We start from the raw sequence: 24,289 nt of genomic DNA, 5'->3' as shown, positions 1-24,289 counted from the left end.
CAATCTACCAGCTGCTCCTTGGAAACCCTATGGGGCAGTTTTACTCTGTCCTATTGGGTCACTATGAGTTGGAATGGACTTGAAGGAAACAGGTTTGGTTTTGGTAATACCTACAGTTATAATGGAAACCCTGGTGGCATAGTGGTTAAGTGCTATGGCTGCTAACCAAAGGGTCGGAAGTTAAATCCGCCAGGCGCTCCTTGGAAACTCTATGGGGCAGTTCTACTCTGTCTATAAGGTCGCTATGAGTCAGAATCGACTTGACGGCATTGGGTTTGGTATTGATTTTGGTATGGTTATAATCCCATTTGGGAATGTGTTTTCTTTGTTATGTTAATGAGACAGTATTAGCGTAGGGTGTGTTTTGAGTCAATCTCTTTTGAGATATAAAAGGAGCGTATTAAGCAAGGAAGCAAAGAAGCATAAAGAGGAAGAGAGATGCCACAAACCATGAATGTCACCAAGGAGTCAAGGAATAGAAGCTGAAGAGACAAGGTTCTTCCCCCAGAGTCTACCCTATAGCTGGTACCCTGATTTCGGACTTCTAGCTTCCAAAACTGTAAGAAAATGAATTTCTGTTTGTTAAACTCACCCATTTGTGATACTTTTGTTACAGCAGCAGTAGGTAACAAATACAGTGGACTTGATGGGGCAGCCAGAGGGGGATAAAAAAAAAAGAGGGGGACAGAGACTGCAAAGTCTGTGTGTGGGAGCCGGAGATGTGTCTTGAAATGGCTCCAACTCTTGATTTAGAGATTACACTTGTGGGGGTCGAGTAGGGGCCAGCCTTGTGCAGAAATGAGCCCGGCTAGGGTTTTGTTTTAGGGTATGAGTCAAAATTGACTCGACGGCAACAGGTTTGGTTTTTTGGTTAGAACATCATGGAGAAGCCCTGGTGGCACATTGGTTAAGCCCTCAGCTGCTACCCAAAAGGTCAACAGTTGGAGCCCACTAGCCGCTTTTCCTGAGAAAGATGTGGCAGTCTGTTTCCGTAAAAATTTACAGCCATGGAAATCCTATGGGGCAGTTCTACTCTGTCCTATAGGGGAGCTATGAGTTGAATTTGACTCAAGGGCAGTGGGATTGGGAGAGTATCATGAAGAATCTGTGGGTGGTGCAAATGGTCAAGCACTGGGCTACTAACCAAAAGGGTGACAGTTCGAACACACTCAGAGGCATCTTGGAAGACAGGCCTGGTGATCTGCTTCCAAAAGGTCACAGCCTTGGAAACACTATGGAATAGCTCTACTCTGACACACATGGGGTCACCATGTGTCAGAATCAACTTGACGGCAACTGGTCAGAGTCTCACGTTAGAGCATTACTCCCACTATGGGCAGTGCCTTCTCCATTACCTACCCCAGGCCTGACATCCTGCCACCAGAGGAACTCTTCTCTATCTGATGAGACCAGGTGTGTGGAAGCCCTGTATCCTCTGGACACCCTGTGTACTGGAGAGTCACTTGGTGGCTGAATGACAGGACATGGCCTGCTTCCCCACTGGCCTGTGGCACTCACTCCAGTCTGCCTATACAGCCCGTGCCCTGAGAGCCAGGACTTTGTCTGCAGCTCTCGACCCTCCATTTGTAGGCTCACCCAGTGTGCCCTGCTCTCAGGTTTTATCTCTGCAGGTGGAGCCCTCTCAGCCCCCACCCCTCAGCTCCTTGCTCTAGGTGCCATAACCCTCCTCTGGAAGCCCTCTCTGATTGCAGTAGGCTAGAGGTACAGTCAGGCAGGTGCTCCTGGTGTCTTTTGGTTCAGCCAGGTTACTCCCAGCTCAGAAGCCCCAGATAGGATAACCAGAGCCCACTCAGAGTCTCACCCAGGGCTCCGGGGCTCTGCAGCCCTACTCTCTCCTCCCATCACACCCATTTACTTCTAGCTCCTTCAACACCCATGATGCTCCCTCTCCCTGGGCTCTCCTGCCCCAACTTGCTCCTCAAGTCCCACTTCCTCAGACCAGCCTTCCTTAACCACCCTGTCTCAGGAGGCCCCCCTACCTGGTTACTGTATCCTATCAGCCTGTTTCTTTAACTGGTATTTATTATACTCATTTTCCTGTCAATTGACTGTCTCCTCACAACATTATGCACTTCATAAGGGCAGGGACCTATCGTTTTGTGGCCACTGTACTTCCTGAATCTGGGACAGTACCAGGCACTGGGCAGGGGCTCAGTAAGTATCTGTTAAAAGGCTGGCCCCTGGCCCCACATTGAAGTGGTCTCTTTGGGGATATGAGGAGGGACCTGAGGAGGGAACGAGGTGGGGTATGAGCCTCCTCAGCCCCACTGACTTCTACTGAGCCTGCCTGAGTGCCAGGCACTTGACATATTCCACTCCTTCAACTTCCATAGCCACCTTTCAAGGTACGGAGGTACAGTTAATCCTCACCATTTACAGAGTCCATACTTACAACCCCCATGCATCTGTCAGTCTGTCATACTGTGTAGGTTGTCAAATCTGTCTTGGAAAAAGTACAATCAGAATGCTCCTTAGAAGCAAAGATGGCGAGACTATGTCTCACATACTTTGGACATGAAATGAGGAGGGATCACTCCCTGGAGAAGGACATTATGCTTGGTAAAGTAGAAGGTCAGCAAAAAAGAGGAAGACCCTCAATGAGATGGACTGACACAGTGGCTACAACAACGAGCTCAACCATAGCAATGATCAAGAGGATGGTGCAGGACCGAGTAGTGTTTCGTTCTGTTGTACATAGGGTCAGTATGAGCTGGAGCCAACTTGATGGCGCCTAACAACAACATACTTACAACTTCACCTACTCCCTAAAGTTTAGCTATAATCCAAAACCAATACTCATGGCGCTTTTGCAGTCATCTGCAAACATGTACAAAGCAGTGAAAAATTTGAGTTGCCCAGCTGAGGTTGAACAAGCTATGTTTTTTGCATTTTTGTTGGTGATTCTGCTGTTTAAAATGGCCCTCAAGTGTAGTGCTGAAAGGCTGTCTTGTGTTCGTAAGTGCAAGAAGGCTATGATGTGCTTTATGGAGAAAATACACGTGTCAGATAAGCTTGGTTCAGACATGAGTCATAGCGCTGCTGGCCATGAGTTCAATGCTAATGAATCGACAATATATATTAAATAAGGTGTTTAAACAGACACACACATAAAGAAAGGTTATGTATCGTTTTAGTTGATGAAAATGTTGTGACCAGAGGATTGCAGGGCCCTAACTCTGTATTTCCTCTAAGAGCAATGACTCAGTATTTGCTAATTAAGCGTCTGCAGTGACTTTATAGCAAATAATGAGAATTTATACCATGATTGTACACTCTTGTAAAAGGGTAATTTGGTGATATTAATAAAAACATAAAATACACAAAATATCAACCTAGCAATTCCAATGCTAAAAAATCATCCTACAGCTATACTCACACGTGTACAAAAAAATAAAAACAGGCATATGCCCAAGACTAGTGCATCACACTACTGCATAAAATAGAAAAATGCTAGAAGCAACCTAAACACAACAGGGGATAATTTAAATAAATCACAGTATATTTGTCCAGGGAATGCGACATGATACATACCGATATGAAACATCTCCAAAAGCTAGTGTTAGGTGAAAAAAAAAAAAAAAAGGATACAACAGCATGTACAGCGTGCTACTATTTGAATTAAAAAGGGATTGTAAATACATGTGTATATACCTGCCTAGGCACAAAAAAGGTTGCTGGGTGGCGGAAATGGTTTGCACTTGACTACTAATCTACAGGCTGGCAGTTTGAACCCACCCAGTGGCACCACAGAAGAAAGGCCTGGAGAGCTGCTCTGTAGAGATTACAGCCAAGAAACTCCTATGCGGCAGTTCTACTCTGTAACTCATGGGGTTCCCAGGAGTTGGAATCAACTCAACAGCAATGGATTGGTTTTTATTTCTTTTTTAAAACGCATGCATAGTAACATAGACGAGCAATTATGAACAGCGGTTATTTCTTGGGACATAAAATGGGGCACTAGAGTGATGACACAAATCATTTTTACTGTATACTTTTTTAAAATAATTTTTATTGAGCTTTAAGTGAACGTTTACAAATCAAGTCAGTCTGTCACATATAAGCTTATATACACCTTACTCCATACTCCCACTTACTCTCCCCCTAATGAGTCAGCCTGTCTAGTCTCTCGTTTCATGACAATTTTGCCAGTTTCTAACCCTCTCTACCCTCCTATCTCCCCTCCAGACAGGAGATGCCAACACAGTCTCAAGTGTCCACCTGATACAAGCAGCTCACTCTTCATCAGCATCTCTCTCCAACCCATTGTCCAGTCCCTTCCATGTCTGATGAGTTGTCTTCAGGAATTTACTGTATACTTTTTAAATGTTTTAGGTTATAGCTTTTTAGTTATTGATTTACTGACTATCTGAATAATAACCAAAATGTAAAAGGTACAAAAGAATTTATAATAAAGTTTTCCTCCAATACCTTATTCCCTGGCCATCCAATTCCTCTTCCCGGAGGTAACCACTGTTACCAGTTCCAATGTTGGAAGTTAAAAAGTTTTAAGGCCAGAGAGTGCAGCTCACCCTGAAACTGTGCTTAGGAGCCATGACTGAGTTTAGATGCTCTGGGCAGAGCCGCACCTGGGCCCGGGCCACCCCGGTTACTCACAGTTGAGGATGATCTGGGCGGCACGGTAGAGCTGCAGGTGGCGTAGGAGGTCCACGAGCTGCTGGACGGTGGCCTGCCGCATGCCCCACCACCACAGCAGCTCCCGAGTGATGCTCACACCCTGCACCCGCTCCATGGACTTGATCTTCCGTAGCTGGGTCAGGTCCGTGATCACATAGGAGGCTGAAGGGTGAGTGAGAACACTCTGCTTAGGGTAGAAAGGCAATTCTTCCACAGAAAGTGCCACCCCGTTAGCCGGGCTTTGCCCCTCACCACACCTGAAATGCCACCACGTGTTGGGGTCCCCGGGCGGCCTATGTTATAATGCTGATTACTTCATACCCATGCGGAACAGCACGCCAACGCTTCAACAACAGTAACAACTTAGCCATCTCACAAGATTTGGAAGAAAGGCTGCTGGACAAGTGGGTCAGTCAGGGGCCTTGAGTTTTTAGCTACTTATTCGCTTGGACAAATCACTTCACCAGTGTGAGCCTCAGTTTCCTCAACTGTAATGGGGCGGGCAATAGAACGTGGCCTGCCTCCCCTTCTAGAAGAGAACAGTAGGCAGGGAGTTTATCTGTTTCGTTCACTATCATATCCCCAGTGCACAGGACAGTGAGGAGGCAGTGGTGGTTCAGTGACAGAACGCTCACCTTCCACACGGGAGACCTGGGTTACATTCCTGCCCAACGTACCTCAGGCACAGCCACCACCTGTCTGTCAGCGAAGGCCTGTGTGTTGCTACGATGTTCGACAGTTTTCAGCGGAGCTTCCACACTAAGACTGACCAGGAAGAAAGGTCGGGCGATCTACTCCCAAAAATCAGCCAGTGAAAACCCTACGGATCACAACGGTTCATTCTGCACCTGACCATGAGGATGGTGCAGGGCCCAGGCAGCATTCATTTCGTTGTGCACGGTGTCGCGTAAGTCAGGGGCCAGCACAACAGCACTTAACGACAACAAAAACAGCACAAAACAGTGCCTGGCACAGAACGGGCGGCAGGGCCAGGACCAGGGTAAGGCCAGTGGAAAAACTAGGCTGCAAAATTTAAGGAATCACTCACTCACAGGGCTGATCCTGCATATGCAAGACCCTGAGAGTAACTGTCTCCTTAAATTTTGTGCCCCAGGTGTCCCACCAGCTTCATCCTTGTCCCAGCCTTCCTGCGGGAACTCAGTAAACGTATGACAAATGAATGAATGAACCCATTCCCCATGGAGAATGGGTTCATTCATTCGTCATACAGGCACTTTGCCAACTCTGAGGTACTGTACAAAAGCAGGGGGCTACCGTTGGCAATAATAAGAATAATACATTCCTTCTGTTCATTTTTTATGATAAAATTATTATCTGTTCACTAAAGAGAGCTTGGGAAATAAAGGGAGGAACAAATTAAACAAATTTCAGAGTCCCCCATCCTCATATGGCCAGTAGGGTACCTTCTCCTTCAAAAAAGTTCCCCTTCCACATAGGTGTGGTTTGGGATGTCACTGCTGCCAGACCGTAAGATTTTGCATCCTGCTTTTATTTATTAACATTATTCTCTAAGCATTTTCCCAGTTGTTACGAGCCCTCTATACACAGCATTTTTAACAGTCATATAGTATTCTCCAGAGTTCACTGATGTGAGGGAGACGTTGTTTTTAAACTAGGAATAAAATAGTCAAGCTTCAGTCCTGGGATTTCAGAAATCAAGGGACAGGAATCTACATGAACATCAAGTTATTGGTGCATTCATTCATTCTACAAATACTTATGGAGCACCTACTGTGTGCCAGGCCTGTAACAGCTCTGGTGATGCTGTGGTGAGGAAATCAAAAACCTCAAGGAAGTCTCTATTTGGGAAATACAAGCTGCTATGGATTGAATTGTATCCTCCAAAAATGTGTTGCAATCCCAATCCCTATACCATTTGAAAACGAGGATTTCTTTTTTATGTTAACCAGGCCCTATCTATAGGCTGTGTCCTAAACCTAATCACTTCCCAGACATAAATAGAATGGATTAGGAGGCAGGGCCAAGATGGTGGAGTAGTCAGATGCTTCCGGTTGTCCCTCTTACAACAAAGACCCCACAAAACAAGTAAATCAATTATATATGACAGCCTAGGAGTCCTGAACATCAAAGACAAAGTTGACGAGTCAGACTGAGCAACAGGGGAAGGGGAGACAGTTCAGAAGCAGTAAGAATTTGCCAGACCTCACCCGGCCGGCACCCAGCAGGGTGGATCAGCCAGCACACATGGGCTAAGGCAAGCACTAGTGCTCGGGACACATTTTCCACATCAGGAGAAACCCAGCAGCGGAGAGTCTGCACAAGCCTCTGGAACCAGGGGGAAGTAGCACTGACTCTGTGAAAGTTACGTGCAAGCATCTAATGTACCATGCAGGATCAAAATAACCCTTCTCCCTCTGGGAAGTACCTTTCTCCCCTTCACCCGCCCCCTCCCCGCTCTGCTGTGGTCTGGTCAGGCTTCAGCAGTTGCCATGCTCCCTGGGGCGGAAGTGGAACCCGTCATGCTCCCCAAGCCATTCTCCCGGCTTTGGACAGAGAACAAATTAACAAACAGGAAAAAAATAGTCTGCCAGCTCCCCTAAACCAGGACCTCAGAACAGGCATGGCCCCTTTGCCTAGGCACAGGCATAAGAGGTCTTGAATGCCTTTCACCCCTGCTAAGACCTGTGTGGGCCCATGTTGACAGCCTAAGTCTTCATTAGCATAGTACAACAGGGGATACACCTGAAGCCTATTTTCAACTGCAACAGATAAAGGGGAGTGGCAGATTTGTGACATTTGACACTGTCCTGCCCATTAAGTAGGGTCCTCACCTACACACATCAGGGGCCTGAGGACTGGTGGGTCCAACCACCCACGACAGGGGTCTGAGAATAAGTGGTACATCCCAGTCCTTACAGGCAACAGCATTGGGTGCCCAAAGTCCGGCTGCAAAACTCACTCAACTACATGCTCTAGGAAATAGGGACAAGCCTTCCACCCAGGCACTCAGGGGCAGCCATCAGCCCCCTACCCTGCTCAGCATGTAATCCCCTACTGCAGCCAGATACCTGTGCCTACTCCAATCACCTCTATGTAGCCCCGCCCATCTAGGACTGCAGGTGACAACCTGCACCACACACTTGATGACTGATGACCTGGACACGTGAGCTGAACTGACACAAGAAAAGTAAATGGACTCCTGGGTTCACATACTCTAACCACCTGGTGACAGGACGTAAGATGCCAATAATCAAAGTAGCACACATGACCAGCCTATTTGGGCATATTAAAAAAAACTAGGACACAGTAAGCAAACATAAAATAAATAAATATAATAACTTACTGATGGCTCAGAGACAACAGTCAACATCAAATCATATAAAGAGGCAGACCACGATGGCTTCAGCAAGTGACCAAAACAAAGAACCAGGGAACTTCCTGAAGGAAGAAAAGGTCTTGGAGTTACCAGAGGTGGACTTCAAAAGATTAGTATTCAGAGCTCTTGAAGAGATCAGGAAGGAGATCAGGCAAGACACAGACCAAGCCAAGGAACACACAGACAAAGCGATAGAGGAATCTAAGAAGGTTATACAAGAGCAAAATGACAAATTTAACAGACTGCAAGAATCCATAGAGACACAGCAAACAGAGATCCAAAAGATTAGCAATAAAATTTCAGAATTAGACAACTCAATAGAAAGTCTTAAGAGCAGAATTGAGGCAATGGAAGTCAGAATTAGTGAGACTGAAGATGAAGCACTTGACGCCAATTTATTTGAGGAAAAATCAGATAAAAGGATTTCAAAAAACAAAGAAACCCTAAGGATTATGAGGGACTCTATCAAGAGGAATAATCTAAGAGTGATTGGAGTACCAGAACTAGTGGGGAGGATAACAGAAAACACAGAGAGAATTGCTGAATATTTGTTGGCAGAAAACTTCCCTGATATCATAAAAGACGAGAAGATATCCATCCAAGAAGCTCATTGATAGGTCCCAAAAGAAAGTCACCAAAACATATTATAATCAAACTTGCCAAAACCAAAGATAAAGAGAGAATTTTAAGAGCAGCTAAGGATAAACAAAAAGTCATCTACAAAGGAGAGTCAATAAGATTAAGCTCTGACTACTCAGCAGAAACCATGCTGGCAAGAAGGCAATGGGATGACATATATAAACACTGAAGGAAAAAAATTACCAACCAAGAATTATATATCCAGCAAAACTGGCTCTCAAATATGATGGTGAAATTAGGGTATTTCCAGATAAAGAGAAGTTTAGGGAATTTGTAAAAACCTAACCGAAATTACAACAAATACTAAAGGGAGTCCTCTGCTTAGAGAATCAGTAATATCAGATAACAACCCAAGACTAGAACACAGAACAGAACAACCAGATATCAACCCAGATAGGGAAGTCACAAAAATAAGTCAAAGCTAGAACACTGAAAATTGGAAAGCAGAGACATCAGTATGTAAAACAAAATACATTAAAACAAAAAAGAGGGACTAAATAATGTAGTCACAGAACTTTCATACGGAGAGAAAGTTAAGGAGACATCAAGAAATAAAAGATTGGTTTAAACTTACAAAAATAGAGGAAAATTTTAAGGTAACCACAAAGGAAATGAACAACCCTACACATCAAAAGAAAAAAGAAAAACATACTCAGCAAATACAAAATCAACAACAATGAAAAAGATGAAACGAAAATACATAAAGAAAAACAACTCAGCATAGAAAATTAAGTCGACAACACACACACCCAAAAAAGTACATCAAAATGACAGCACTAAACTCATATCTATCAATAACTACACTGAATGTAAATAAACTAAATGCACCAATACAGAGACACAGAGTGGTAGAATGGATTAAAAAACACTATCTATTTTTTTTTTTTTTTATCTATATGCTGCCTATCAGAGACACACCTTAGACTCAAAGACACAAACTAAAACTCAAAGAATGGAAAATTTTATCAAGTAAACAACAATCAAAAAAGGGCAGAAGTGGCAATACTAATCTCTGACAATATAGACTTTAAAGTAAAATCCACCACAAAGGATAAGGAAGGAAATTAAATAATGATTAAAACGTTACTACACCAGGAGGACATAACCATAATAAATATTTACACACCCAACAACAGGGCTCCAAAAATACGTAAAACAAACTCTAACGGCATTGAAAAGAGAAATAGACAGCTCCACAATAACAGTAGGAGTCTTTAACTCCTGGTGTAGGACAGAACATCCAGAAAGAAACTCATTAAAGACAAAGATCTAAATGCTACAATCAACCAACTTGATCTCACAGACATATACAGAACACTCCACCCAACAGCATCCAAGTATACTTTCTTTTCCAATGCACATGAAACATTCTCCAGAATAGACCACATATTAGGCCACAAAGCAAGCCTTAACAAAATCTAAAACATTGAAATATTACAGAGCATCTTTTCTGACCATAAAGCCATAAAAGTAAAAATCAATAACAGAAAAAGCAAGGAAAAAACATCAAATACATGGAAACTGAACAACACCTTGCTCAAAAGCAACTAGGTTATAGAAGAAATCAAGGACATAATAAAGAAATTCACAGAATCAAATGAGAATGAAAACACATCCTACCAGAACCTTTAGGACACAGCAAAAGCAGTGCTCAGAGGTCAATTTACAGCAATGAATGCACACATCCAAAAAGAAAGGGCCAAAATCAAAACATTAACTCTACAACTCAAACAAATAGAAACAGAGCAGCAAAAGAAGCCCTCAGGAAAAAAAAAAAAAAAAAAAAAGAAGCCCTCAGGCACCAGAAGAAAGCAAACAGTAAAAATTAGAGCAGAAATAAATAAAATAGAGAATAGAAAAACAACTGAAAGAGTTAACAAGACCAAAAGCTAGTTCTTTGAAAACTGATAAACCATTGGCCAAATTGACAAAAGAAAAACAGAAGAGGAAGCAAATAAATAAGAAATGAGATGGGTGATATCACAACAGACACAACTGAAATTAAAAGAATCACAACAGAAAACTATGAAAAATTATACTCCAACAAATTTGAAAACATAGAGGAAATGGACAAATTTCTAGAAACATACTACCTACCAAAACTAACACAAACAGAGGTAGAACAACTAAATAAACCTACAACAAAAGAAGAGATTGAAAGGTAACTAAAAATCTCCCAACCAAAATAAAGCTGTGGCCCTGGCAGCTTCACTGGAGAATTCTACCAAATTTTCAGAGAAGGGTTAACATCACTACTACCAAAGGTATTTCAGAGTATATAAAAGGAGGAAATACTCCCAAACTCATTCTATGAAGCCAGCATAACTCTGATACCAAAACCAGGTAAAGACACCACACAAAAAAAGAAAATTACAGACCTATATCCCTCACGAATATAGATACAAAAATCCTCAACAAAACTCTAGCCAATAGAATTCAATAACATATCAAAAAGATAATTCACCACGACCAAGTGGGATTCATACCAGGTATGCAGCGACGGTTCAACGTCAGAAAAACAATTAATGTAATCCATCACATAAATAAAACAAAAGACAAGAACCACATGATCTTATCGATTGATGCAGAAAAAGCATTTGACAAAGTCCAACACCCATTCATGATAAAAACTCTCAGCAAAACAGGCATAGAAGGGACATTCCTCAACATAATAAAGGGCATTTATACAATGCCAACAGCCAACATCATCTTAAATGGAGACAGCCTGAAAGCATTCCCCTTGAGAACAGGAACCAGACAAGGATGCCATTTATCACCACTCTTATTCAACACTGTGCTAGGGGCCTAGCCAGAGCAATTAGGCTAGAAAAAGAAATAAAGAGCACCTAAATTGGTAAGGAAAAAGTAAAAGTACCCCTATTTGAAGATGTTGTGATCTTATACACAGAAAACCCCAAAGAATCCACAAGAAAACTACTGGAACTAATAGAAGATTTCAGCAAAGTATCAGGATACAACATAAACATACAAAAACCAGTTGGATTCCTCTACACCAACAAAGAGAACTTCGAAGAGGAAATCACCAAATCAATACCATCTACAATAGCCCCAAGAAGATAAAATACTTTAGGAATAAATCTAACCGAGACATAAAAGACCTATACAAAGAAAACCACAAGACTCTACTGCAAAAAACCAAAAGAGACCTACATAAATGGAAAAACATACCTTGCTCATGGATAGGCAGACTTTACATTGTGAAAATGGCAGTTCTACCCAAAGCGATCTATAGATACAATGCAATCCCAATCCAAATTCCAACGACATTTTTAATGAGACAGAGAAACAAATCATCAACTTCATATGGAAAGGGAATAGGCCCTGCATAAATAAAGCATTACTAAAGAAGAACAAAATGAGAGGCCTCACAGTGCCTGATTTTAGAACCTATTATACCACCACAGCAGTTGAAACAGCCTGGTACTGGTACAACAACAGATACATAGACCAACAGAACAGAATTGAGAATTCAGACATAAATTCATCTACCTATGGGAGGCTGATATGTGACAAAGGCCCAAAGTCCATTAAATGGGGAAAAGACAGTCTCTTTATCAAATGGTGCTAGCATAACTGGATAATCATCTGCAAAAAATGAAACAAGACCCATAACTCACACTGTGCACAAAGACTAACTCAAAATGGATCAAAGACCTAAATATACAATCTAAAACGATAAAGACCATGGAAGAAAAAATAGGAACAACATATGGCATAAACAGAATATAAAACATTTAACTAACAATGCACAAACACCAAAAGAGAAACTAGATAACTGGGAGGTGCTAAAAATTAAACACTTACTATCATCAAAATACTTCACCCAAAGGGTAAAAAGACAACCTACAAACTGAGAAAAATTTTTTGGCTATGACATTTTCGATCAGGGTCTAATCTCTAAAATCTACAAGATACTGCAAAACCTCAACCACAAAAAGACATACAACCCAATTTAAAAAATAGGCAAAGGATATGAATAGGCACTTCATCAAAGAAGACATTCAGGCAGCTAACAGATACATGAGGAAATGTTCATGATCATTAGCCATTAGAGAAATGCAAATCAAAACTACAATGAGATACCATCTCACCCCAACAAGGCTAGCATTAATCCAAAATACACAAAATAATAGATGTTGGAGAGGTTGTGGGGTGACTGGAACACTTACACACTGCTGGTGGAAATGTAAAATGGTACAGCCATTTTGGAAATCAATTTGGTGCTTCCTTAAAAAGCTAGAAACAGAAGTACCATATGATCTAGCAATCCCACTCCTTGGAACACATCCTAGAAAAACAAGACCCATCACACAGACATATGCACACCCATGTTCGCTGCAGTACTGTTCACAATAGCAAAAAAGATGGAGACAACCTAGATGCCCATCAAGAGGTGAATAGACAAATAAATTATGGTATATTCACACAATACTACAAAATGATAAAGAACAATGAATCCATGAAACATCTCATAACATGGATGAATCTGGAAGGCATTATGCTGTGTGAAATTAGTCTACTGCAAAAGGACAAATATTGTATGAGATCACTGTTTTAAGAATTTGAGAAAAGGTTTAAACACAGAAGAAAACATTCTTTGATGGTTATGAGGGTGGGGAGGAATGGAGAGGAGTAGACAAGAATTATCTTAGCTGCAGGGAAGGACAACACACAATAAAGGGAAGTCGGCACCACTGGACTAAACCAAAAGCTAATAAGTTTCCTGAACACAACCAAACACTTCGAGCGACAGTGTAGCAGGGCAGGGGTCTGGGGACCATGGTTTCCAAGGACATCTATGTCAACTGGCCTAACAAAATTTATTAAGAAAATGTTCTGCATCCCACTTTGGTGAGTGGTGTCTGAGGCCTTAAAAGCTTGTGAGCGGCCATCTAAGATGCATCAATTGGTCCCAAACCACCTGGAGCAAAGGAGAATGCAGAACACCAAAGGCACAAAGAAAATATTAGCCCAAGAGACAAAAGGGCCACATAAACCAGAGACTCCATCAGCTTGAGACCAGAACTAGAGGGTGCCCGGCTATCACCAATGACCGCCCTGACAGGAAACACAACAGAGAGTCCCTGAGGGAGCAGGAAAAAAGTGGGGTGCAGAACCCAAATTCACATATAAAGACGGGACTCGATGGTTTGACTGAGACTGGAAGAACTCTAGAAGACATGGTCCCGGACTCTCTATTAGCCCAGAACTAGAACCATTCCCGAAGCCAACTCTTGAGATAAAGAATAGGACTGAATTATCAGACATAAAATGATACTCGTGAAGAGGTGTGCTTCTTAGTTCAAGTAGACACATGAGACTAAATGGGCAGTTCCTGTCCAGAGGTGAAAAAAGAAGGCAGAAGGGGACAGGAGCTGGTTGAGTGGACACGGGAAATCCTGGGTGGAAAGGAAGAATGTACAGTTACATTATAAGGATAGCAACTAGGATCACATAACAATGTGTGCGTAAATTTTTGTATGAGAGACTAACTTGACCTGTAAACTTTCACCTAAAACACAATTAAAAGGAAAAAAAGAGCAGATTAAACACAGAAGCAAGCAGGCACAAATGGGAGAAAGATAAATGCCACATGCAGATGTCCAAGGAACTGAGGAATGCCAAGAACACAAGGGAAGCTGAGACAAGGGTTTTCCCCCAGAGTGGACAGAGAGCCTTTCCCTAGAGCTAGGGCCCTGAATTCGTACTTCTAATCTCCTGAACTGTGAGAAAATAAATCTCTGTTCATTAAAGCCACCCAATCATGGGATTTCTGTTACAGCAGCACTAAGAAGCTAAGACATAAGCAGAGGTGGACTGAGAGGCAGAAGGGAAGGTAAGAGACTAAGCCCAAGACCATACTGCGATGGGCCTTGAATGCCGAGTTACAGAGTTTGGACTGGACCTTAAGAACAATGGGGACCCTGGAGACCTCAGAGCCAGGGAGTCATGAGATCATATTGCATAACCCTCTCTGCTCTGTGTGGAATGGGTTGGGTGTGACAGTCTCCTGCAGAGGAAGAGTCTCCAGGAAAAGTGATCTGTTAGGGATGGAAAGTTCCTGGGTTTCAACTTCAGTCACTGGAAATTCCGGGCCAGGTTCCTGGTCAGTAGGAAGTGAAGTCAGCAGGGTCAGGGCTGCTCCCAGCAGTGGAAAAAAAGAGATGAGGGAAGAGGAAGCTCTTGGGGATCCGCACACCTCCCACCCTTCGGAGGCAACATGATGTAATGGAAAAAACAGAAGCCCAGGGCTGCCACATGCAGCCAGCAGCCCTGCCCTCTCAGGTTGCACTTTCTTCACAGATGACACAGGAGAAATAAGAATACTACTCTGAGGTGCTTTCCAGTTTGGACATCCTAGCTCCATGAAAGTGACATATGTCTAAGTTACTAGTCTTTCTGTATTTAACCAGACCCTTAAAACAGAGTCAAGACAAGACAGAGATCTTGGGGAGATGAAGCCTGTTAGCTAAGCAAGTGATTGTCAGGTGACCTGCTAAAACCACAGCTTTTCTTTCAATACACACTAGTAACACCTGGTCACTGTGGGACATTTGGGAAAAAGAAAGTCCCCCATGGTCATCCCAACTTGAAAGACCCAGGGGAAACCACTGGTTAAGTTTTTTGTCTCATCTTCCAGAATTTTTTCCTACAGGTATAAGAATACATGCTCATGTTGGTGGTACAGGACAGTGGTGGCTCAGAGTCCAAACTTTGGATTCAGAGGCCTGGGTTCAAATCTGGCCTCTGCCACCTACTTGCTGTCAGTTTGGGAAAGCCCTTCACCTCTTCCTGTAAAATGAACATATAAACAGCACCTACCATAGAAGTTGTGGTGAGGATTAAATTAGCTAACAGGTACAGAAACACTTGGAATAGTGCTTGGCACCTAGTAAACACTATATTAAATTGTTACCTATAATTGCCAATTTATATACCCTCTATGAAAACCTGTTTTTATCCCTGTGATGATTACTCTTATGTGTCAACTTGGCTAGGCAATAGTACCAGTTATTTAATCAAATACTAATCTAGGTGGTACTGTGAAGGTATTTTGCAGATGTGGTAAACAATTATAATTAGCTGACTCTAGTAAAGGAAATTACCTTCAAAACTATGAGTGGGCCTCACCCAATCAGTTGAAGGTCTTAAGAGCAAAAACTGATGTTTCCTAGAAAAGAAGCAATTCTGCCTCAAGGTTATAACATAGGAAGGACAGGGGCAGAAGGGAGGGGAGAAGACTGCAGCATAAAATCCTGCCTGACAAGAGAGGACACCGAGAAGAACACAGGAATAAAGAACAACTACGGCAACTACTACAGCATAGACAATCCTGCAACAATAGTATTAACAATAATTTATGAATGGATACACAGATAGATATGCCAAGAGGTGAGGGAGAGTGTCCACTGGCAGATACAGGTTTGGTGGTGGAAATTTCTAAACACATGGCTGTAGGTGTTCCTCATATATTAATATAGACAGTGGAGCACAACATGGCACAGTCAGGGAAACCTCTTAGACACAACTAAACACCTCATGGGATGAAGTTCCCAGGCTCGAAGGCAAAAGACCATAGGCTTGGGGGACATCTACGGCAATTGGCACAACATAGTTCTTAAAGACAATGTTCTACATCTTACTTTAGTGAATAGTGTCTGGGGTCTCAAAAGCTTGCAAGCAGCCATCTAAGATACAACGATTGGTCTCTTCCAGCCCAGAGCAAAGGAGAGTAAAAAAAACCAAAGACTCAAGGTAGCAATTAGTCCAAAGGACTAAGAGACCACATGAATCATAGCCTGCATGACCTGGAGACCAGAAGAAATAGATGGTGCCCAGCTACCATTACCAAGCACTCCGATTGGGATTAAAACAGAAGGTCCTGGACAGAGCAGGAGGAAAATGTAGAACAAAAGATCAAATTCACAAAAAAGACCAGACTTACTGGTCTGACAGAGAATGAAGGAACCCCTGAGACTATGGCCCTGAGATACCCTTCTGACCTGGAACTGAAGCTGTTCCCAGAGACCACCTTCCAGCCAAACAACAGACAAGCCCCAAAACTAAACAATAACACTCAATAGGAACGTGCTCCTTAGAACAATCAATAGCTGCCCAAAAGCAAAGATGAGAAGGCAGGAAGACGTAGAAAATCAGGATGAAAGGAAACGGGGAATCCAGGGCGGAAATAGGAGAGTACTGACACATTGTGGGGAATGAAGCCAAGGCCATGAAACCTTTTATGTACAAACTATTGAATGGGAAACTAATTTGCTCTGTAAACTTTAACCGAATGCACAACTGAAAAAAAAGAATAAACTAAACAAAAAAAAAAAAAATCCTGCCTGTGTTTCCAGACTGCCAGCCTGCCACATAAACCAATTCCTTAAAATAAATCTCTATATATGTATACATCTCTACTGGCTCTGTTTCTCCGGAGAACCCAGACTGATATAATCCCCTATAGTTAAAACTACACAGGGACCATCACTCCAAGTCTGGCTTCTTGATTCCTGCAGAAGTTCACCTGACTCAATAGAAAAGTTTGTCTATCTTCAAAGACCTCCAGAGCAGAGATGGCACAGTCTCCTGAGGTGACCCATCCTAGGGTCAAATGCCCCTTCTCCAGACTAATCTGACTCTTCCCTGGCTGGGAGAAAGGGAAGGCACTAAGGACCTTCACAACCATATGTCCCCTAAGCCTCTCAGCTGCCCTGCGAGGGTGGTATTACCCTTCCCATCTTAGAGATGAGGAAACTCAAGGCTCAGAGAGAGGTAGTCACTTGCCTAAAGTCACACAGCTGGCCAGGGGAAAAGCAGGACCGTGCACACAGGCTGACAGTGCACCAGTGAGCAAGATGAGACATCACCCAACGTAGGAACCCTGCCCCCAGCTCCTCTGGACACACCTGGTGGGTGACGCTGAAAGAAACCCATTGTACACGGGCTCTGACAGACTCCAAAACTATTTTCCCCAAAGGGCAAAAATGGATGCAGCTACAGCACAGGGAAATGAACAGGAGGCAGCCACATGATCTGACAATTGTCAAATCCAAAGAGGATGCATATCAAGTCATTCGTTCATTCATTCATTCTACAAATATTTATGGAGCACCCACTGTGCACCAGGCTTGTGACACGCTCTGGTGATGCTGTGGTATGTGCTTTTCTGAATCACTTCAAACGTCTTCCCCCAGACTCCTCAGTAACACAATCGGCTCTGAGGAACCACCTTTTTCTAACATGACCCACAGAAGCCAAGATTTATAGGACTGGAAGGATAACGGTAAACACTCATTCTGCACGAGTGGAAACTGGAGAGCACCATGACCCCGCATGGAGCAGCTAATGGGGGCAGAGCTGGCCCCCGTCCAGTGATCCGCTCGACAGGGAGAGTGGGCACACCAAGGCTCAAAGCCAGCTCCACAGGGTGAAAAGCAGCCGCACCCCGCAGTCTTCGCATCCTATGTCCTTAAGCTCAGCCTTCATTCAGATGGTCACTGACCACCGGCCCCCTTGCCAGGTGCTGTCCTAGGCTCTAGGAATACAGGCATGAATGAGCCAGGTGAGGCCCCTGCCCTAGGGTGTTTACATTCTACGAAGAGAGACCAAACCAAACGCATTGCCACAGAGTTGATTCTGACTCATAGCGACCCTTCAGGGCAGAGCAGAGCTGCCCCCACAGGGTTTCCAAGGCTGTACATCTTTACGGAAACAGACTGCCCCATCTTTCTCCACAGAGCGGCTGGCGGGTTCAAATAGCCACACTTTCACTTAGCCAAGCGCTTAACCACTTGCACCACCAGGTCTTCTTTCTATGGGGAGAGACAGACGTAAACAAATAACAAACAAGGTAATACCAAAGCATGTTAAGTGGAATGAAGGAAATAAAACCCAACAGAGAGTAGCAGAAGGGCAAGGACAGCCTTGTGAAAGAGATGACACGAGCCCAGAGCTGAAGAACTATGCAGTCAGCAGAATCATAGCCCCCAGAGATGTCCACATTCTAAACCCCAAAACCTGTGAATATGTTAGCTTACATGGCAAAGGGGCTTTGCAGAGGTGATTAAATTAAGGATCTTGAGATGGGGAGATGATCCCGGATTTTCCGGTGGGCCCAATGTCATCACAAGGGTCCTTATATGAGGGAGGCAGAAGGTCAGAGTCAGAGATGTGATGACAGAAGCAGAGGTCAAAAAGCAAGTGAGATTTCAAAATGCTACACTGTTGATTTTAAGATGGAGGAATGAGCCACGAGCCAAGAAAAACAGGAGACCTCTAGAAGGTGGAGATGACAAAGAAGCAGATTTTCCCCTAGAGCCTCCACAAGGGACACAGCCCTGCCGACACCTTGAATTCAGCCCAGTGAGACCAATTTCTAATCCCTGACCTCTGGAACAGTAAGACAATAAATATGCATGGTGTTAGGCCACTGAAGCTGTGGTAATTTGTTACAGCAGCAATAGCGAACTAATGCAGACTAATCAGCCATGTGAAATACACAGGGAAGAGGGAGAGGAAGCAGCAAGTACAAAGACCTGGAGTCTAGAACAAAGAGGCCAGTGTGGCAAGTGCAAGGTGAGTAACAGGGGGCGTGGAAGGACAGGAGGTACACCTGTTAGTGAGGATGTAGAGAAACTGGAAACCTCATGTACTGCTAACAAGGATGTAAAATGGTGCAGCTGGTTTGGAAAACAGTCTGGCAGCTCCTCAAAATGTTAGAGTCACCATGTGACTCAGCAATTCCACTCCTAGGCTACACACCCAAGAGAAATGAAAACTTATATCCACATAAAGACTTGTACATGGATGTTCTTAGCAGCATTATTCATAATAACCAAAAAGTACAAATTACCAAAATGTCCATCAGCTGATGAACAGATAAACAAAATGTGACGGATCCATACAATGGAATATCATACAGTCATAAAAAGGAATGAAGTTCTGATACACGCTACAACATGGACAAATCTTGAAAATATTATGCTAAGTGAGAGAAGCCAGAGACAAAAGGCCACATATTGTATGATTCTAGAATAGGCAAATCCATAGAGACAGAAAGTAGATCAGCGGTTGCCTAGGAATAAGAGGGGATGGAGGGCTGGGGGTGATGGCTAAGGAGTATGGGGTTTCATTTTGGGGTAATGAAAAGGTTCTAAAACTGACTGTGGCAATGGAAGCACAACTCTGTAAATACACTAAAAAAAAGTTGAATTGTACACTTTAAATGGGTGAATTGTATATGTGAATTCTATCTCAATAAAGCTATTTTGAAAAAAAGTTATAGGTGGGTCTTTTAAACGAATTTCCTAGAAACAAGTTGTTCTGGCATTCACAATTGAGGGCAAGGCAACATGGAAAAAACTAGAGGGCGGTCTACCCACAAAGCTTGTCCACTGTCCAAGAAACATTCCAAGTGGTTAAAGTCACAGATCCTCCAAACAATGGAACACGGTGCAGTCTTGAAAAGCAGGTGGAAATATATTCTCATATGTGCCATGACTCTCTGGAAAAAGTGACAGCCTCCAGGGAGGGGAATCTGGGAGGCTGAGGACCAGGGAGGGAAAAGAGGCTTACTTTCTTCTCCATCCCATTATATCATTTAACCTAGCACATATATTACTTTTTCAATTAAAAATAGTTAATGAAAATAACCTAAGTCCATGTTGTTAAAGAATATTGCTTTGGAGGAAGGGTCATTGCCTGGGGGCACTGAGTTTCTGTTACAGGTGACAGAAAATTTTGAAACATGTAGTGGTAATAGTTGCACGACGCGATGAACAAAATTAATGTCTCTGAATTATACGTGTGAAAATGTTGAAATGGCAAATGGCAAGGGAAAATAATTGTAATATATTTTAAGCGAAAAAGGCAAGCTATGAGATAGAATGGACAAAATGATACAATTTTTTTTAAAAAATACACACACATAAATAGATATGTTTAGGGAAAAAGGCAGGAAGGCATACAATACCTAGCATTTTGCCTGGCACATAGTTAAGAAGCCAATAAATATTAGCTGCTATTATTACTGTTATTAAAAAAAGTTATTAGCACCCAAATATTAAGAATGGTTATCCCTGAGTGGTAGAATTTTTCCTCCAGAGTATTTTGCAATAAGCATGTATTACTTTTGTTATTGGGTTACAATAGGGTTTCTCAACCTCAGCACTACTGACACATTGGGCTGGATAATTCTTTGTTGTAGCGGGCTGTCCTGTGCATTGGAGGATGTTTACTAGTCCTGGCCTCCACTCACTCAATTTGTGACAACCAAAAAGGTCTCTAAACATTGGCAAATGTCCTCTAGAGGGCAAATCACCCCCAGATGAAAACCACTGGGTTAAAATATATATTTCTTGCTCAAACTAGATGGATAACACATACATGTTCATTTTAATCAGTAGTATTATTTCAACTGTACCTATCTATTGTATATTCTTTTGTATGAATGGTATATTTCATAATTAAAAATTTTAAACAAAATTTATATACATTACAGCTAACCAAAAAGTTGGCAGTTCAAATCCACCGGGCAGTCCTTGGGAACCCTATGGGGCAGTTCTACCTGTCCTGTAGGATGGCTATGAGTCAGAATGGACTCAACGGCAATGGGTTTGGTTTTTTTTGGTATGGTATTTAAAAAATAAAAATGGTACCAGTTATACTGACTTAAAACTAAGATTTAATAGGTAACACTTCCTAATTACTCATATGAATATCTAACACTGAATTTGTTTAGGTGCTTTTTTATGCAATATTTTTATTCCTCACAACTTTATGAAGAAAACGTAATTATCATCTCCGGTTTACAGATGAAGAAATTGAGGCTCAGAGAGGTTAAGAAATTTGCTCAAAGCCACCAGCTGGTAGGTGGCAGAACCTGGAATGCAAATCTCTGCGTAGGGACCTGAGGACCACACACGAAGCCTCCCCCTAGATGCCAAGGTCACCTGATCATTCCTCTCAGCCAAACAGCAACGGAGAGGGGGAGGAGGAATCAAGGCGTTACAAACAAAGTAGTGTGTCGTGGTGGAGCCAGATCTCCGGGGTTCAAATCCCACTGCGCCACTGAGCAGCGGATTAAAAATACCTGTAAAGACTAAAACAGAGCCTGACACACAGTAATTGTAAATAGCTACTCTTAGGGGATTAAGTTTTACAGTCCAAAGAACAGCAAAGTAGAGGTGGTCATTATTTAGAGACAAAGAGCTGGGAGCAGCTGCCAACAGAAATCTTAGCGCCAGCGGACCTCAGAGATGACAGAACACCTTCGGGATAACCAAAGTAAGGTTCGGCGAGGGGACAGGCGTCTGCCTAGGTCCCACAGCGAGGCCGCTCCAGAAACCTCAGCCCGTACAACCCTCGGATCAGGACCCACTTGACCAGAGCCCCCGAGGGGGCTCATGGAGGGATGCTACGGGGACCGCTCCCACCTGGGTCCCACTCACCGAACTGCATCCAGTCCCACTCGCTGAGGGTGTCCATGTTGCGGCACAGGTCGTCCAGCACCCAGGAGGGCAGCTGGTAGATGTAGCAGGACATGGCGGGACTGCAACCTGCCGGCGGCCGGGCGGACGAGCAAGTGAACCCGGCGCGGCCACACTCCGTTTCTCTACAAGGGGCGGGCAGTTCTCTCCAGGAGCCGCTGGAGGTCCGGGAAGTGGGCGGGGCTGCGCCGGGGGCACAACTGCCCCCTAGCGGCCACAAGGGGAAGGACGCGACCCCACCTGCTTGCCCTGAGCAGCTGGCGATCCAAGGTGGGTCGGAACTGGGAGGGAAAAAAAAAAACCCAAAGGGGGTTAAGAATTCGAGTGTTTAAGGTCACATGGGATTTCAGTGGCAGTTGCAGGTGACCTTCGGACTCTGTTTCCAGTGCATCCTGCACTACACCACATACAATTCACTCACCAAATATTTTATTGAGTACCTACCATATGCCAGGCACTGTCTTACATGTGGAAACCTTGGTGGCATAGTGGGCAAGTGCTATGGCCGCTAACCAAAAAGTCGGCAGTTTGAATCCACCAGGCGCTCCTTGGAAACTATGGGGCGGTTCTACTCTATCCTATAGGGTCGCTATGAGTGGGAATCGACCGGACGGCAATGGGTTTGGTCTGGTTATGGGTCCTAGATGTTGGGATACATAAAAAGAAAGCCTATAAAATCCTTGATTTCACAGAACTTACAATCTAGGTGTGTGTGAGGGGGAGGACACTAGTAATAAAAATACTAATTACATAGCGTGTTAAAAGGTAATAAGTGAGATGGAAATAACCCGTGTCCATAAACAAATTTATGGATAAACAAAATGCAGTTCATCCATACAATGGAATATTATTCAGCCATAAGAGAAATTAAATTCTAATACATGCTACGGCAAAAGTTAACCTTGAAAACATTATGCTGAGCCTACTAAACATTCTGATCAAAACTCTATAGAAGAATCCTGACCAAAAGTGAAAAATGCAGAACGGAATTTAAAATTCTCATGGAATCCAAACTTTCTAGAGCCATAGATGCTAGATAAACCCCTGAAATTATTGCCCTGAGGTAATCTTTAAACCTTAAACCAAAAATATCCCCTGAAGCCTTCTTAAAACCAAAGACTACTACTACCTGCTGCCATGGAATCAATTCCAACTCATAATGACCCTACAGGACAGAGTAAAACTGTCCCATCGTGACCCTACAGGACAAAGTAGAACTGCCCTGTAGGGTTTCCTAGGAGCAACTGGTGGATTTGAACTGCCGACCTTTTGGTTAGTAGTCATAGTTCTTAACCACTGAGCCACCAGGACTCCAAATAACAATCTAGCTTAACTAGTAAAGAATGTCTGCCTTGACCATTGTGCTCTTTGAAGAGCTATCTATATGGCATTAAATTGACAACAGTAACTCAAAAGATTAGATAGGAACCTTAGAGGGCAATGAGTTCATGTTAATTGGGGAGGAACAACTCAGAAAAGGAGGGTAAGAATGGTTGCACAACTCAAAGAATGTGATCAGTGCCACTGAACTGTACATGTGGAAACTGTCAAATTTGTGTGTGTTGTGTATATTCTCAACAAATTATAAAAAAAAATATTTTGCCGAGTGAGATAAGCCACACAAAAAGACAGATATTATATGATTCAGCTTACATGAAATATTTAGAATAGGCAAATTCATAGAGACGGAAAATAGGTTAGAAGTTACCAGGGACCAGGGGGGAGAGAGAAATAGGGAGTTATTGTTTAATGAGTACAGAGTTTCTGATCAGGGTGATGAAAAATTTTGGAAATAGTGCTGAAGGTTATACAACACTGTGAATGTAATTAATGCCACTGAATTATATGCTTAAAAATAGTTAAAATGGAAAATTTTATGTTATATATATTTTACCACAAAAAAAAATTTTTTTATGTACACAGAAAAAAAAAAAAAGTCCCCCATGGGAATGTCAGCTCCATAAAGGGAGGAATTGTGTCAGTTTTGTACCTTACTGTATCCCTAGTGATAAAACAGTGCCACAGAGTAAGCACCCCCAAAACTATTTGTTGAATGAATAACCATCTATCGCTTTCTTTTTAAAAAGGCTATATAAGTGCAATTGCGAAAAAGAAAAAGCTGGTC

The 24,289-nt window shown here is 42.9% G+C and overlaps 1 protein-coding gene across 3 annotated transcripts in view; it reads right to left on the bottom strand.

Moving 5' to 3' along the window:
- IRAK2 (interleukin 1 receptor associated kinase 2) overlaps positions 1-22,914 on the bottom strand; it is an 89,427-nt gene extending 66,513 nt beyond the window's left edge. Inside the window, exons 1-3 of one of the 3 annotated variants that reach the window (XM_049861773.1) lie at positions 22,126-22,200; positions 7,982-8,076; positions 4,636-4,818 (exon numbers count right to left, since the gene is read on the bottom strand). In XM_049861773.1, coding sequence (XP_049717730.1) covers positions 4,636-4,771 — 136 coding nt within the window. In that variant the 5' untranslated portion in view covers positions 4,772-4,818; positions 7,982-8,076; positions 22,126-22,200. Of the gene's footprint in view, positions 1-4,635; positions 4,819-7,981; positions 8,077-22,125 lie in introns of all 3 variants that reach the window. The other 2 variants (XM_049861774.1, XM_049861772.1) reach the window with 2 other exon arrangements.
- Positions 22,915-24,289: the final 1,375 nt, after the last annotated feature.

Source organism: Elephas maximus, chromosome 20 (genome assembly GCF_024166365.1).
Source record: "Elephas maximus indicus isolate mEleMax1 chromosome 20, mEleMax1 primary haplotype, whole genome shotgun sequence".
Classification (NCBI taxonomy): Eukaryota; Metazoa; Chordata; class Mammalia; order Proboscidea; family Elephantidae; genus Elephas; species Elephas maximus.
The sequence above is the reverse complement of the archived record's forward strand: the minus strand, read 5'-3'. Positions and strand labels throughout refer to the sequence as shown.